The 17,477-nt window shown below is 39.7% G+C and overlaps 1 protein-coding gene across 1 annotated transcript in view; it reads right to left on the reverse strand.

The window, feature by feature from the left end:
• LOC129738780 (probable ATP-dependent DNA helicase HFM1) overlaps positions 1-17,477 on the reverse strand; it is a 41,334-nt gene that overhangs the window by 6,166 nt on the left and 17,691 nt on the right. The window contains exons 5-9 of the mRNA XM_055730074.1: positions 12,416-12,644; positions 12,147-12,343; positions 3,976-4,521; positions 3,705-3,916; positions 2,581-3,633 (exon numbers count right to left, since the gene is read on the reverse strand). Coding sequence (XP_055586049.1) covers positions 2,581-3,633; positions 3,705-3,916; positions 3,976-4,521; positions 12,147-12,343; positions 12,416-12,644 — 2,237 coding nt within the window. The remainder of the gene's footprint in view (positions 1-2,580; positions 3,634-3,704; positions 3,917-3,975; positions 4,522-12,146; positions 12,344-12,415; positions 12,645-17,477) is intronic.

Below are 17,477 nucleotides of genomic sequence, written 5' to 3' on the forward strand. Positions count from 1 at the left end.
ACACAAGTTTATCATTATTTCATGATCAATGAAAGGGGTTGGTTTCAAATTCTGAACTTGTTTAGTTACACTTTTCATAGAAAACCCTTTCGAAGGCTGAGTTTTTGAGTGTCGAAAATCCAGTTTCAATACAAAAGGTTTGTTGAATTGCAATTCGAAATTTACATACAATGAAATGTCTGAAACCTAGGATGATATAAGACTAAAGTCTTCCGGAGGCGAGCCAATTATATGAAATGGTTGTTAACACTTATTTCAGAATGGGGGTAGGCTTAATAGCGGCACGTTATCCAAACATACGGGTAAATTGTGCGGCTTTTATTCATATTTGTCGGGAATTTCACTGGTTTCTGGCTTTAAGATAAAATAGCACAAGTTTCCTGATCCACCTGGAATGCCTCATCTAGCGCTTATCAAGTCTTTAAGTACAACTTGAATCAGGAATGAATATTTTCAATATCGAGTAGAATACCTATTTCCAATACAGAATAGAAAATCTCGTGAAATAATCATGAATTTTAAATTGAAAACACTTTTCTGTTTTCCTATGGCTATGTCTCAGCATGTTACCTTACACTCAAGTTTCGAATAAATCGAATTAAGAAGCATTATTCTGTTTTATAGATGAAACTGAATTCTAAACACGAGCGCCGATATGAATTAAAAGGGGGAACTAAATGGGGGAATTAAAGGGTGTTCGAATCCAAAAGTGGTCCACCTAAATTTACCGCATTTGTCTAAACTTCATATTGAATAACCGCTTATTTTGTAGATATGTGTGTGTAGAATGATGCTTTTATTTGAAAACGAACATAAACACATACAGGATCTCAATAAAACTTGATGGTTTCTCGAAGAGATTTTTTTTGTTTAACTCTAAGCGTACTCCTTCCGAGGATATGATGGCTAGCATACTTACAAATGCTAAAATCGTTCGGCGGAATGAAAAACTAGAGAGAATTTTATTTTATAGAAATTTGAAAGAAAGGTGGATAGACAGGCATTAGTGCGCCAATAGGAGAAAGCTTGATAGGTGTTGAAATTTTAGGCTAGAGGGCATGTTGATAAAAAGCTCCCATGGATTGTCCCACCTTTGCTCTACACTAGCAAGAGAGTGTTTTTACGCACACTGCCGAACATGCCATTAAAATTATAATCATAAAAATTACGGCGATTAAAATCATATAACAAATGCTAAAATCACCAACCCACAGAAAGGGTACTAAGCAAGACTGGTAAATTTCAGTCAATTTCGTTCGATCCTGACCAACGTCTAGTAGGCAATGTTATCGAAAGAATATCAAAGTTGTCTACGAGTTGAATGACCAAGCTACAATGGCAGTCAGGCAGCAATGTTCTCCACTTGCATTACAGATACGGTCATTTTTCTGTTACAAAATTTGAAAGTAACGAAACTAAAGGAAATCCTGAGTTTTTTTAGAGAAAGCTCGTTAAAAATTTAGAATAGCAGAAAGTTTGATCGAAAATTATGGAAAAAAGGAGCACCCCTACGAATCAACGAAAATAAACATATTAATAAGAAGTGGTGATATAGAGTATTAAACTCTCTACCAATCAAACGGATCCATACATACATACATCTTTCTATTTTATACTGGCTGTGTTGGGATGCATTTTACGTTATAAGTTGCACAACAGTTGAAAAAAGAAGTTGTTGGCTGTAAGTAGAAAAAAATCGTCGCAAGCATGATGTGATTCATTCCACTTGGTCATGGCCAAGGGGGGTACATAGAAGGTGATACGATCTCTCAAATTTCAGAATCAGCCACGTCGATTGCTTCGTTGCGTTTGTTTACATTTAATCCATAGAACAGTTGAGACCTGAGCATGCCTTCTCTTTTTAGCACACTGCTCATTTGTAAACAAAGATAACGAGCATCACCCCACTACACAGACCTCTCCACGCCTACTTACTTTAGAAGTCAGAAAACCTAGTAATTGAATGACCTTGGTCATGACATTGTAACCTTATGTCGCCGACTAAAAATCAGTTTCGCGTGACATAGACATGCTGAGCAGTATCAAAGTCGGCAGATATTAGCTGTCTGACACTGATCGTTCGCAGCTCTGGTACCAAGTATGGCGTGACCGAGACTCGATCTCATGACCGTTGGCTTAAAAGACTTGAAAGCTATCCTCTACACCACGAACTGTGGCTTCAAATTGCTTCAAAGCGTTGAATGTGGTCAAATCAACCGATACAAAAGTCATAAAAGTATTCAGGGGGCGTTTGTCGGCAACTAGGAAGCCTGGAACTGAAGCAAATCGACCGAAGTGACGAACAGAAGAGTGGCTAGCGCTTTCAAATGCAAACCTAACAAGTCCGTTCGAGATGTCACAAATAAGTTGTGAATATCGTCTACCACCGTGCATGAAGCTAAAAAATGATCCAGACTATCGACTTATGAGAAGGTAGTGACCGAAAATCACAACGATTGGCATAATCTTAGCCAAAAACTAGATCTGGGAAGCTGTACATGACATTCTTAACAAAGTTTTTATCTTTTACACTTTTTTCTCTCTCTATAAATCGTTGAAAGGGCTCGATAGCTTACTTACCCAAGATCCAGTTCCTTACGATTGCTTTCGAGATGATGGCTATGCTCTACTAACTGATCATCATTGTTATTTTCGAAACTAGTGCAAAAGTCTTCTCTTTTCTCTGGAGCCACCTTTTCGTTCAAAACATTTTTCGTTCCCAAAGGTAAACAATGCTCATCGTTGTTCCTCGGAATTTCACTGAACACTCCAAACAGACAAACCCGACGCATTTTCGACCTCAGTCGTTCCAGTTGACTGGGATGATCTTCCGGATGTCCGAATAGTATGAACGGGTCTTCGTTGTGCATTTTGGTGAAATATTCTATACGATTACTGGGATCGTAACGAGGACTTCCCATCGGAATGCAGGGCGCCAGCTGGATACCGTTTTGAGTGTTCAGAGTATGGGTAAAGAAGTTTCGTATTGGTGATTGTTCAAGCTTTGGTCGTTTCTGTTCCGGCTCGATTATTGTCACGTCTACTTTTGGGACAGTTTCAATAATCGGGGCTTCTGGTTCATCTTCGAATATTTCTTCTGAATCAACGAGTATTTGGTTTGAAATATTTGATCGATTCGTTTCAGTATTTGGGATTACAACATCTACATTCATCTTAGGTTGTCCATTTGTTTCCAAATGAACATGATTATTTGTCGGGAGTTTAGGTTTTTGAGTAAACCTAAAGGATTCGAGAGAGATCTTTTTTGGACTATCTTCGACAATGACTATTGGACAGTTATCTTCGACCAGTATCGGATTAGATTCCACGTCAAGATCTACAGCAGCAAGAAGTTCATCATCTTGCTGATCTACGGTTGTGTTCATGTCCTTTGGGTCCTCTTTCGGGTAGAACTCGGTGATCTTTTTCGTTCTCTGGTTCGTTTTTCTACCTTTCGGTTTGTCCTTCGATTCGTTCAACGCTTTAAAGGCATCTTCGTTGATCACAATTGTAGTGGAACAATCCAATCCAACCCAGTTGCTACAAATCACATGGCCTGTGATGGATGCAACTGTCGCGTCGAATATCTTGAACGAAGTCTGAAATGAGTTGTTGCCTCCGAAGCTTCCATTACTAAAAACAGAAAATTTAAAAAAAAAGTTACTCCTGAAGGTATATCTATTAAAATAAAGTCTTTAACTCACCAACTATCGTTAAAGAAAAGAATGTTATTTTTACTGTCACCCACCAGAATTGTCAAACGAGTTACAGCCTCCCTATTGTAACAAAGATTTGTTTGACTAGCGGTGAGTTTGATCTGGTAATCGTTATCCAGCTCCAGCTTCAACGAGAACACCGGCAGTTTTCTAACGAAATCTATCAGATCACTTCCAAATGGAGGCTGCTTTTTAACAATCTGAAAGTGATTAATCGACATTAAACTCAGTAAATTGACATCACCTAGCAACTTCGTACCACTTCCAGCTCTCTCGGGTCCGAATCGCGTAGCTCTTGGAAGTTTATTTTTCCTCTAGCAGCCAGTTGCCCGGCCAAAACGACCCCAATCCCACGAAGCTGTTTACTAATAAATGGGCTATCCTCCCAAAGCTTCGTTTCCAAACACTGCCCGAGAATCACGGTACTTAACAAAGCAGCGAAGAATCCTGCCGGTTCCTCCTCGCCAAAACCTCCTCCATCGGGTACGTCGTTCGAGCCAACCGTGATAAATTCCGTAATACATTTCAGCAAACGGCGCCCCAGAGAGATCATTCTGTTCGCTTCCTGCTTTAGGGAAGGATCTTCGATTTCCAAATTGCCCAGAACTGCTTGGATTAAACAGGAAACCATTGCGGGACTGGTTTGAATGCGTCCACGTAAAGGAAATCTGACAGTTGGTTTGGATTGAGAGCGGTTGAGTTCGTTGAGGCAGCGTTTATCGCTGTTGCGACATTTGAAGGCTCCAAATTCGTCGCAATGTGTTAGGATTGTGAACATCTCCAGCAGCGATTCGGAACCTTTAATCTGGAATGCGTGAAGATTTTTAATTACTTTTTATATACACGGAAGCCAGTAGTCAGAAGTCAGAAGTTGGTGATAAAAAATCATATGTCAGCAAATGGTAGAGAAAAGAAAAGATCTAAATACCGTAAGACAACAAAGTTAGTTAAAAGTGGTAAGAGAGAAGAGAGAAGAGCGCAAAAATCTCTTACAAAATTTCGTAATTTGACGATAAGCGCGCTCGCAATCCCGGTATATGATTTCTTATGTGTTCAGAGAAAGCAACAGCCTTGGCCTTCACTCCAATTTCACTCTGATTAGCTGTCATTCTTATGCAAATCTATGTAAGAGTAAAGAGCAAGCTTTATTCTTTTTACCAGGCCGTAGCCCAATAAGCAAGGCTCATAATTTTCAGTCAATTTTGTTCGATCCTGACCAACGTTTAGTAGTTCGTCGAAGTGGGAAGCAGCTGAAACTTTTGACAAATTTTACGGGTTTTTCTCAAGGAGAGAATTGTCCAGAATTCGTTCGTAAAATTTTCGTGCCCTTGTTTTTACTCGATATTGTCGCTCTACTGATTTCTTAAGTACCTTCCGCTTCTTGTACGACTTCAAGGAGTTCCTGGACTTGATTCTTTAAATGATCCCAATGCTAGTTTTGAAACTTTTTAGCCGGATCACGCGTTGATGCCGTTCGGTTACGTTTGATATGAGTGACTACTTTAACATCCAACAGGGACTGATTGGAACCAAGTTTTCTTCCGGATCTAGGAAGATCCCTCAGGGTCAACTCGTTGCATACTTGTCGATGATATTGTTCACGCTTGTGTGGTGTACTTTGAACCGTTTTGCGATTTCACTGCATGGATAATGTCGAACTCCCCGGCAATCCAAAGTAGAAATAGGAGGATACCGTCAAGTGTGACAACGTCAATCTTGTGGTATGATTTGGCGGCCTGAAGACAGGCCCTGGGAAGGCAGTGTAACCTGCAGAGATTTAGAAGCGTTCAGCGGCTGATAAACCTGCGGGTTAACAGTGTAAACCGGACCATCTCGTCCGAAGCCTTCTGTGTAGTGGCGGGCGTCATGCTCATCTCGGCTTTGTTAGAGCATGATATATCTATTGTTACGACAATATAGACACGCCCAACGTACGAGATCTCGCCAATGAGGCCTTGATGTCCAACTGGCAGCAGCCGTGGAACAGCTCAGCAAGAGGAAGGTGGACCCATCATCTGATCCCGCACACCGGGAACTGGGTCGGAAGAAGATACGGTGAAGTGGACTTTCAAATGACGCAGTTCCTGACTGGCCATGAATGCTTCATGAAATAAAACAATTGGTTTGTCATGTGGCTTCGCTGTATTGCCCAGTAGACAGGCCTAAATTTGTATGGGATAATTTTAACAACATTTTTTTCAACGCGGCACCCTCTAGAATGGTGCATTCAGGTGAAAAAAGGACTTTCTGAAAGTTTCAGGTCTTTTGGCAGAAGCACAAGCTGACGCAAATGTCTTGAAATTTGTATGGAGATTTTCGGATAAATGTATGAAAAATCGACATACTTTCACTCTTTTTGTTCTAAAATATGTTTCTGTATTAGAAAACTCAGAATTTCAGGACTTGTAGTTGAAACAATGACAAACAAGTTTGTAGCAGATTGTGACGCGATGCGAGTTGACTGTGATGAGTCATTTGCAATTGAATGTGTGCTAAATGCACCAATCTAGGGGGTGCCGCGTGGAATATAAGGATTTTTTTTGTTATATGCCAGTCTATTGCCCAGCTTGTGGTGACGAAGAGGAGACACCCGAATACGTGGTGTTTGTATGTCCGTGGGCCCGAAATGACAGTCTACATCGTGGTGCAGAGGATCTGTACGGATTCCAACACTTGGCATGCGGTCAGCGATGGGTTCACCCAGATTATGACTGCCCTGTAGAGGACCTGCAGACAACGGCAGTATGCGAACGGTGTAAGATGACTCGTCCGGTGCGTCCGGTCCCTTGATCGAAGCCACACAGATAAGGCATAATCTTCTGCGTAGTGGAGGTCATGGGTGAGCTGTGATCGTGTGTAGGATACCCCACCGCCAGGAAGTATCCGTTTAGGGCCACTGCCTACGGGGGAAACTGTGGGGATAAGGAATACCTTCCTCGTAGCGAACCTCGTTGGAAGGGGTTCTTGGTGCCGGGCGAGCTTTTCGAGTCGGTGTAGGATGTCGTCATTGTCGGGAAACATCTGAGTCGTAGTGTTCAAAGACCCGAATGTGAGCCGTGACAGGCGCGAGTCCAGGACAAGGTGGTCGATCTGACACACGACGGGCGGAAAGAGCCGTGGGCCAAAATCCTAGGGTTGCCTGCCAAATGGATACAAGAAGACCGGTCGGAGCAGACTGAACCCATCGACCGGGGGCTGCCGAGTACTTAGGGGACCCCACGTTTTGGAGCTACAAAGATAAGGCAACATCTTCTGCGTAGCGGATGCCGTGTGTACGCCACGTCCGTGCGTAGGATGCTCCACCTTCGGGGAGTATCAGAGTAGTGCGGTTCCCAATGATCGAAGTTGCGGGGATAGAACTTCACCTTCTTCGCAATGGAAATTGTTGGGAAAGGGTTATTCCACGATCGGGAAATACTCATGGGTAGAGACGTCGGGTGAGCCATTCGAGTCGATGTAGGATGACGTCTTCGTCGGGAATCATCCGAGTAGTTGCGTTAAGTACCGCGCGTAGGCTGTTGAAGGAGCAAATCTAGGATAAGCTGCTCTCGATCGGTACATGACATAAAGGCATATAGGTGGTAAACCTCGAATCCTGGAGATAAGAGGTCGGGCTCCGAGTCGATAGAGGAGAGGTCAGACCTTGAATCTTTAGGAGGATAGGTTCGTGTGGTCAACCCGAAGTCTTTAAGATTAGAGGTCGGATCTCGAGTTGCAATAGAATATATCAGACCTTTAATCAACAAGAGGTTTAATAATAATATGTGTTTACCTCGGGTTATTACGAGGAGAGGTCAGATTTCGAGATATGTGTACGTGAACCTCTAGTCGATGCGAGGAGAGGTCAGATCTCGAGTCGTAAGAGGAGAGGTTTATGTGGGAATCTCGAGTTATTGCGAGGTGATGTCAGTTCTTAGTCGTTAGAGGAGAGTTCAGAGTTTCGAGTAGTACTGATGAAAGGTATTGCCTACGAGTATTGCCTTGGGGCGAATAGAACTCCCTTTATTGAAGAATAGTGTGTTAAACAGATGGAATCTAGGTTTGCGGCCTCAGGTGGAGTTTAGGGAGTAAATAGGAGGTATACAGTACACGGAGTATGTCACGAGTCTTCTCAATCGACGAGGCGGTTCTCAACGACAGAAGCTGCGGGGATAAGACTTGAACTTCTTCGCAGTGGAAATCGTTGGAAAAGGGTTATTCCACGTTCGGGGAATACCCACGGGTAGAGTGGCTCTCGAGGCCGGGTGAGCCATTCGAGTCGGAGTAGGATGACGTCTTCGTCGGGAATCATCCGAGTCGTTGCGTTAAGTTCCGCGCATGTGCCGTGACAGGCGCGAGTCTAGGATAAGCTGCTCTCGATCAGCCACACGACGGGCAAGGTGGCAAACCTCGAACCCTGAAGATAAGAGGTCGGGCCTCGAGTCGCTAGAGGAGAGGCCAGGCCTCAAACCTTCAGGTGGAGAGGTTTGTGTGGTCAACCCCGAGTCTTTATGATAAGGGGTCGGGTCTCGAGTCGTAAGAGGAGGGATAAGGCTCTTATCAACAAGAGGAGGGGTACAAGCGGTCACCTCGAGTCATCACGAGGAGAGGTAAGATTTCAAGTCGTTAGAGGAGAGATCGGGCCTTGAATCGTGCTGAGGGGAGGTATACCTCGAGTCGATGCGAGGAGGGGTCAGATCTCGAGTCGTTAGAGGAGAGATCAGGCCTCAAGTCGCGAAGAGGAGAGGTTTGTGTGGGAATCTCGAGTCATTGCGAGGAGATGTCGGTTCTCAAGTCGTTAGAGAGAGTTCAGGCGTCGAGTCGTAAGGATGAGAGGTTTTGCTGAAAGTGGTCTCGGTAATGAGTATTGCCTTGGAGCGCATTAGCGTAAATAGACCTCCCACTATTGAAGCATAGTGTACTAAACAGCTCGAGGTGGGAACCAGGTCTGCGGCCCCAGGTGGAGTTTAGGGAGTAGGGGGTATACACGGAGTATATCATGAGTCTTTTCATTGTACCCATGGACCCAGAGTAGCAAATTGGGGGGACACGGTGGCTCGCCGTGCCTTGGAATACAATCCGTAAACCGGAATTTACCACCTGTGGTTACCAACTAAAAAAAAAATAGTCTTCTCAATCTACCAATGGACCCAGAGTTGCAAACTGGAGGGACGCGGTAGCTCGCCGTGCCTTGGGATACAATCCATGAACCGGGATTTATCACCTGTGGTTATCAACTAAAAAAACAGGTTGACGACAGCCTGCATACCTAGTGTGGCACAAACGTGGTGTGGCTGTGTGCCTTGGTACCAGTGTTCAGTTACAAGAAGAAGGGGTTGTCACGTGTATCGGGAACTCGTAAACCCGATATGCGGGGCGACCAAAAAGTGTTCGCGTGGGTGTCGATCGGTTTGCTTTTTGGGGTAGTCCCTGGCCTCGATTAGCGGATATGCTATGCACGCAGCGGTCAGAGAAGAGGTCCATGTGGAGCCCAGACCTCAAGTCTTATGAGGAGGAGCGGGTCTCAGATTGAGTCTCAAAGAGTTGAAACGGAGAACAAGATTAACGGAAAAGGTCATGAGGAGAGGCGAGTTGTTCTCGTCTCGAATTGGGCCAAGAGACGGAAAGAGAGCGGGCTTTTGAGACAATAGGATAGGTAAGGTATAGAGTCGTCTCGAATCGGGTGAAGAGGGCGGAGTCACGAGGAGAAGCGTTCGTCAACGTTTCAAATTGTGGCAATAGGCCGAATGTGGGCCTTGAATCACAAGTAGCGGCGAATGACCAATGAGCCGCGAATCGTAGAGTAGACAGTAGAGGTGGAGAGCTTTGCTGATGAAGAACGAAAACCAGTATTGCAGTGGCGCTTTTTGCTCGAGTATGGTCTCTTATCACGGGTATAGCCTTCGTTGCTGGTGTTTAGTTTACATCAATCTCTGAAGTGATTCAACAACTCTTCAAAACAACTTCAACGGGAACACATACGTTCAAATCATCTACGTATCCAATTAAGGTTTTGTTGTCTAAGCTGCAAATTAGGTCATTTAAGAATAAAGCTAATAATAGAGGTCCAAAGTTACTTCCTTGAGGAACCCCCGACCGATTCGTAATGGTAAAAGATATGCTCCCGCCAAACTCGATTCTTACACGTCGCTTAGTTAGAAAGGAGCCAAAAAATCATGTTTGTTTTAATGAATACGAAGCACAGCAAGTTGTATACCGCATCAACATGTTTTTATCTGTCCCACTGGTTCAAAAAATAAATGTGTATCCGTGGGTGTATCCAAAAGATGAAACCCGTGCTGTTCAATGGGCGATATACTCCGATAAGGCACGTAAGAGGACATAATTTAAAATGAATTCAAATAATTGTGATCCACTTTATTATTTCACGTTACGGCATTTACGTTTTTTTGTATATAATATACCATCTTAATGGCATTCACGACTCTATATCAACTTTGCAATTGTCGGACAGTTATTGAAAAACCTATCCGGTACAACTGTGTTCGATGTTTACTTTTGGGCTCGAACTCACGGACATCGGCTCTGGAAGCAACTGACTTGCCAGCTGAGCTATATCACAAGCCCAATTCACCACTTTGAAAGACCGGAAACATGAGCGAATTTTTCATATTTCAGGAAATTTACGTTGCTGGTACGACTGATTAAAGTTTTCGAGCTAGGAACAATGGCACACCTTGGATGCAGCAACAATAATTGACAGAAGGAAATCCATTGAGTCCAGGAGCAAAAGACGTTATGAGATTGGGTTTCTTGCAGCAGATTCAATAACTTCTTGATATACAGTCAACGAATTGAAGTCGATCGCATCACCAGGAGTGTGAAGTGAGGCCGAAGCCTCGCTTTCAGATGAATTATAGCAAAACAGTTTTTTGGGACAAAAGTCAAAATTTAAAATTTTTCAAATGAAAAAAAAACGGCTAATTGACTTATTTCAGAGAATGTTCTACTCTATTTTTAGTTGTTGCGTTCGATTTTACATCCGAAGCATACGATCTTGATTTTTTAAATAATTTTACGTATCTAAAAAATTGAAAAAGCATTTGGGTGATTCGGGATGTGTACTCTAAGCAATATAAGTTATATCGTATAACTTAATTTATGAACTAAAAAAAGTTTGAACAAGGGAATTATCATTAAAATAGTATTGAGGTTGGCTACTCAGAAATAATGCCAATTGACCTGTCAATGTTATTTTAAAAATTTAATGCCTGATTTTAAACTGAAGATCATGCATATAATATGCATAAATTTTCTGCAAAAAATGAACATTAGGCACATTCCGAGGTAACATGGATTAACTTTTCCGGACTTTCCTGAAGAATTGATCATATTTGATCTCAGAACAAATCATCGGTGTTTTCAAACAAATTTTAGATAAAACAATTGCAAATAAGTTTATGTAAGAAACTTTCTGATTGAGCAACAAAAAACCATAATTGTGAGTCAAGGCAAAGACGCTAGCTCATAGGTCACGGTCTGATGGCGAAAATCATTCGTTAAAATTACTACTGTTCCTCAAAAAAGTGTTATTTTTTTTTCAATAATTTAGAACTAGGTTTGAAAATTATGAATTTTCAAAAAACAAATTAATTTACTAAATTATGTTCGTCAAGTCAGCTTTGCAAGCATGTCCCTTATAAAAATCAAATTTTGTGACGTGAATTCACTTACACATATATTTGCGCTGTTGTAGCTCAGCTGGATGTCAACCGATTTCTATGAAAATTTAGTGTTTCAGAGTTTTCTGGTGACGCGAATGCACTCTTTTGTAACTGTTTTGATTGGATTCCAAAAAAACTTTATTGGATATAAACAAAATCTTTTTTCTACACAATGAAGCAATATTCGTTAGCTTCAAAGCTTATTGTACAAAATAAGAAAAAGATTACTCATATTTTTAAATTACACTTGTAAAATTACATTGTAAAAATCTCAAAAGTGTCAAAATTTATATTTTTTTCATCTTAAAACTTTATGTTCCAAATCATGTTCATGTTCCAAATCATATAAAACATGTGATTTTTATTCTCACTGGCTTTGTGTAAGTTAAATTATCGAAAGTATGGACAAGTTTCATATTTTTCGATTTGCGAATAAAAATCACTTGTGAGTGGTGGGTCATAAATTAAATAGTTTAGTTCTTAAATGGTAGGTATATGTTCATAGTTGCAGATATTTTGTCTAGAAGAAAAAAGATGTCTCACTGAAATTTAAAAATTCTGGCATTGGCATTGACGACAAACTAAGAGTATTTTTTTTTATTAATTCTGAACCTGATGTTCAAGTACATATTTAATTAATGGGTGATGACAGCTGACATATTAAAATTCAGATCCAGATTCAATTCGGTGTTATGGATTAGAATAATTCCAAAGAAAACATGATTTACTTAAAACAGGAAAATAATTTAGAACAGTAGGTATTTACCTTCCTGAGCAACTTAACCGTTTGGAAATTCAAACAATACTGTGCCATCAGCCTTCCGTAAACGGTGCTTCCGAATGTCACATGCTGCTCCTGGTTGTTACCACTTAATTCAGCAGCAGCAGTACCTTGATCTTTAACGCCAGTTACCTGAATTAGGGTGTACCTCTCGAGGGCATCCAGTTCCGAACGGCAGAGGTCTGAAATGTATGGAATCATTTACGTGTAGAGCATCAGCGAACATCTCAATCCGGATTCAAAAAGGTTCCAACCTTCCAAATGGCGCTCGATCTGGGTCTTGTCCAAACCGGGCTTCAGTCCGTACCGGGTCGGATTCGAGAGGGCCCGCACGTACAGGAAAGTAGACCGAATCCAGTCCATGGCACTGGCCAGATCCGTGATGGTTTGCAGGACAATCTCCGAGTTCAGATGCTCGGCCAAATGCTCGTGGAGGAACGATTCAATGGGAACCGATCCGGTGGCCAGTTGCTGGTACTTATGCTGTTGAGAAAAAAAAAATGAATTGAAAAAGGGTTCAGTCACGTGTTTATTCCAAATCGATGACACTTCGGTTGAGATGCGCGCGATTTATTGGATAAATTGTTGCTGTTGCGGTTTACACAAATGAAGCGCGAGGAATGCATTCTGTAGATTGACAGCTGTAATGCAGTTCCGAGCAGCTGAAGAATACATTTAGTTAGGTAATTATGGGCACAGCCTACAGACGCAGGCGATTTCTAGGAACATTTAGCGTCCTTCACGATTCCGAATTCGTGACACGTTTGAAAGTTGTCGCGCATCAACAATAACAGCATATATATGGTAGCATCAATTAAGCATTCAATTCGATTGAGCGATGTACTTTGATCTGTAACGATTAGGAATCTTCTCGAGCCGGTAGTTGATAGGTACATATATCCGGTGCAGAGAAGTATTGTTATTCTTAACATTAGAGATGCAACGAATAAAGGTTAATACCTCTATAATACCTACAAACTAATCGGTCGAACATTGTGTAAAGTTTTTAAGAAAAAAAAACGATTTTTTAAATTTCCTTCTATTTCTTCCATATAATTGTCCCTCATGTTTTTTGAGTCGATTATTTCCAACCAGATGTTTGAAGCATAAGATCATCTTCTAGAATGGGTCCCTTGTCTATCCAAAATTTCAAGAAGTCAATTTGATTTTTTCACAAAAAAGAATGAAGTCCAATGAAAATCTGTGCCATTCTGTGCGATTTTGTGAAAAATTTGGAAAAAATAGAGCAAATCCTAACAAAAGCTGGTCATTATTCCAAATGATTGAATTAACTTTTTTGGTCCGATGAAAACTGGAACTCATTGAAATATGTATTAAAGCGCGCAATAAATAAACTTTGAAGTGTGTTTTCTCGTTCAATCTTTTTAAGCATTTATATATACCCCTTTGGCTTTGAGAATTTAATATATCTTTAAGAAAAATTAAATGAAACACGAGTTCCGTTTAACGAATTATCATACTGTGTGAATGAATTATTTCCAGACAGCACATAGCAAGGTTGCCGAAAATTTTTTTGTGTTTTTTGCGAAAAAAAATCTGACTTTCTGTGATTTTACCCAAAAATTCTGAGATGGTTTTCTGTGATGGAAATAGCATAAATTTCTTTAAAGTGGCTCTAACAATTGAGTTTTTTTTACATTTTACTTGAGAACCATTACCAATCATATCATGATTTTCCAAATCAAAGTTAAAAATTTAAAATTTGTATTGATATCAAAATAAAAATTCTAGAAGTACGTACAAAATTTGAAAAATCTGTGAAATCCGTAAATATTTTCAAAATTTTGTGTTTTGTGACACAGAATCTGTGATGAAAATTTGCTCAAAATTCTGTGAAATTATGGATTTTTGTGTGATTTCGGCAACCTTGGCACACAGTTGGTTCCGAGAACAGGATCAGTTTGCATATTTGGCGACCGTGGAGGGTTTTGAAAATGAATTTGTATTTTGTGGTAGAATTTGAAAAGAAAATCATACCGGATAAAATCAAACATGGTCAGAAGTTTTACACGCTGAACAAATTCTACAAATAGTAGAGAAAAAACAAACGAGTTTAAAAACTGATAATTTTGTTTCAAAAACAAATACTGAATAAAACAAATTCCAAGTGAGGAATAATGCTACTCTGAAGAGAAAACAGAAAACAACTACTAATGAAATTGAAAAAAAAATTAATATCATTTAAAATTAAATCACCAGAACGTGAGTTGAGAGGACAGCTTGGTGAGAAAGACTATTCAAGCGGGTTTTGTGAGAACAGAATGAAATACATTTAAAATCACCTATGAGCGAGTTGAGAGGGCAGCTTGAAATAAATGTATGAATACAAAAATATCTATAAGCGAGTTTGAGAGTGATCGAGTGGGTTTAGAGAACAACTTGAATTAAAAATATGGAAAAAAAAACATCAATAAGCGAGTTGAGAGGACAGTTTTATATAAAAAAAACATGTTATCGAGTTCAGAGGACGGCTTGGTGATCAAGTGGGTTGACAGAACAGCTTGAATACAAAACATGAAAAAACTCCCATTAGCGAGTTGATCAAGTGGGTTGAAAGGACAGCATTAAATATATGTATAAGAAAATACCTGTGAGCGAGTTGAGAGAACAGCTTGGTGATCAAGTGGGTCGAGAGGACAGCTTGAAATGAATCGATGGAGAAAACACCTATAAGCGAGTTGAGAGGACAGCTTGGAGATCAAGCGGGTTAAGAGAACAGCTTAAATTAAAAATATAAGAAAAAAAACAACTTTAAGCGAATTGAGAGGACAGCTTAATGATCCAGTGGGTTGAGATGACAGTTTGAAATAAATGTATAATTAAAAAAAATTAGCGAGTTGAGAGGACTGCTTGGTGATCAAGTGGATCGCAAAGGAAACTTGAAAAAAAATATATGAAAAAAAACTTCACTAGCGAGTTGAGAGGACAGCTTGGTGATCAAAAGGGTCGAGATGACAGCTTTAAATGAATCTGTGGAGAAAACACCTATAAGCCAGTTGAGAGGACAGCTTGGTGATCAAGCGGGTTGAGGGGACAGCTTCAAATAAATGTATACACAAACCCTATAAGTGAGTAAAGAGGACAGCTTGATGATCAATCGGATTGAGAGAATAGCTTTAATACAAAATTTGAAAACAAAAAACAACCATAAGCGAGTTCAGAGGACAGCTTGGTGATCAAGTGGGTCAAGAGGACAGCTTGAAATGAATCTATAAAAAAAAACATCTACAAGCGTGTTGAGAGGACAGCTTGGTGGTCAAGCGGTGTGAGAGAACAGCTTGAATTAAAAATATGAAAAAAACTTAAATATGTGAGTGGAGAGGACAGCTTGGTGATCTAGCAGATTGAGAGAATAGCTTGAATAAAAAATATTTTAAAAATAACCATATTCGAGTTGAGAGGACAGCTTGGAGATTAGGTTGGTAGAAAAGACATCTTGAATTAAAAATATGGACAAAAAAACTTATATATGTGAGTTGATATCAAGCGGGTTGGGAGAACAGCTTGAATTAAAAATATAAAAAAATACTTATAAGTGAGTTGAGAGGACAGCTTGGAGATCAGGTGGATTGGAAGAATAGCTTGAATTAAAAATAAAAGTGAGTTGAGAGGACAGCTTGGTAATCAAGCGGGTTAAGAGAACAGCTTGAATTAAAAATTTGAAAAAAATAACTTTATGCGAGTTGAGAGGGCATCTTGATTTAAATTTATGAAAAAAAAAACCATAAGCGAGTTGAGAGGACAGCTTGGAGATCAAGGCGGGTTGAGAAGACAGCTTGATATGAATAAAAAAAAACATCAGGAAAAGAGTTAAGTGCACAACTTAAAAATCAAGCAGGTTTAGAGGACAGCCTGAAATAAAAGTATAACAAACGGACAGCTTGGTGAGTTATTTGAGAGAACAGCTTTAAAAAGAGCTTGGTGGAAATCCAAAAACAAAGAAGGTTGTGAAGACCACCTAAATTTAAAAAAGAAAAATTGGAAATTATCATGAAAGGGGGTATGAATTTCAAGTGATTTATAAAGGGAGGGCGGGTAGGGTCTAAGGGGTAAAAAAAAACACCATTTTCACGATTTTTTTCTAGAGCTATCGTTCAAACAAATGTATTCAAATTTTTTGCATAATACAAAGCATTGTTAAAAGAACATTTAGTAATTTTTTCGTAGAAAAATATTGAAAAATGAGCCAGTGACGGAGCACTTTCGAGGATGCCTTTTAGAAAACAACATTTGCGGTGGACACTGTTTCTCAGCACAGAATCATCTGAAGTCAAAAAATCAGAGCAAAATATTTTTAATAGATGTTTGCTAGACCCCAACGATTTTATTTAACTTAAAAAATTTTTATTAAATTTTTGTGGCTGTTTGAAGTAAAAACTACGATTTTTCACGAAAAAAATCGCCATTTTTTATCTGTAAAATCTCCCCAAAGTAAAAAAAAAAAGAAAATCGTTGGGGTTTGGTATTTTATATGTAGAAAATATGTTCCAAATTTGAAAAGAATCGGTGAAGTAGTTTTCAAATGACGATGTCCACGGACATTAAAAATGTGCTTTCGAGGAAAACGCTTTTGAAGTTTCTGCTTAGATAAGAGAATTAAGGCCTATAAGAGGAGATAAAAGCCTATAATTTCTACAGTTTTGCTTCGATTGACTTGAAAATTTGACACAACATTCTTGAAATGATGTACAATAAGAAAATTAAAAAAAAATCGATTTTTTGAAAGTGTTAGACCCTACTCCCCCCTTAAGAAGCTTTTATACCCCTTTGGCTTTAAGGGCTTCAAATGGTATTTACTGGATCAGTAAATGCTACAGTGAGCGAAATAAGGATACTACCACTATGTGTTTTGCATGTTAAAATATGACTGATTGAAAATCACGATAATTTTATTCTACAGTTTGTTCAGAATTGTTTAACGGATATATCAAACATAAGTTCACTTTTTTTGGACGTAGCAATAGGCGTTGAGGACCAAAAATATGAAAAAAGGGGTGCGAAATAAGAATAGTACCACTTGAGTTTTTCAACAAAAACAAGATTATTTAAAAAAATTACTATGTAAAAGTGAATAATATGAATCTACGAATTATTTGAATAGATAACTGCATTTTAAGAAGTTTTCTAGAATTGCGAAGGTTTTCAAAGTTATTCTTATTTCGCACCAGTCTTCCGAAAATCACTCGGAAGAAACGCTCATGATAGGTTTCTAGTTGGAAACATTCAAAGCCGATTGCTGCTGCCTGTTGTTCCCTAGAAAATCGGCAGAGCGACAATGCGAAGTCAATGTAAACA

This window comes from Uranotaenia lowii, chromosome 1 (assembly GCF_029784155.1).
Source record: "Uranotaenia lowii strain MFRU-FL chromosome 1, ASM2978415v1, whole genome shotgun sequence".
Lineage (NCBI taxonomy): Eukaryota > Metazoa > Arthropoda > Insecta > Diptera > Culicidae > Uranotaenia > Uranotaenia lowii.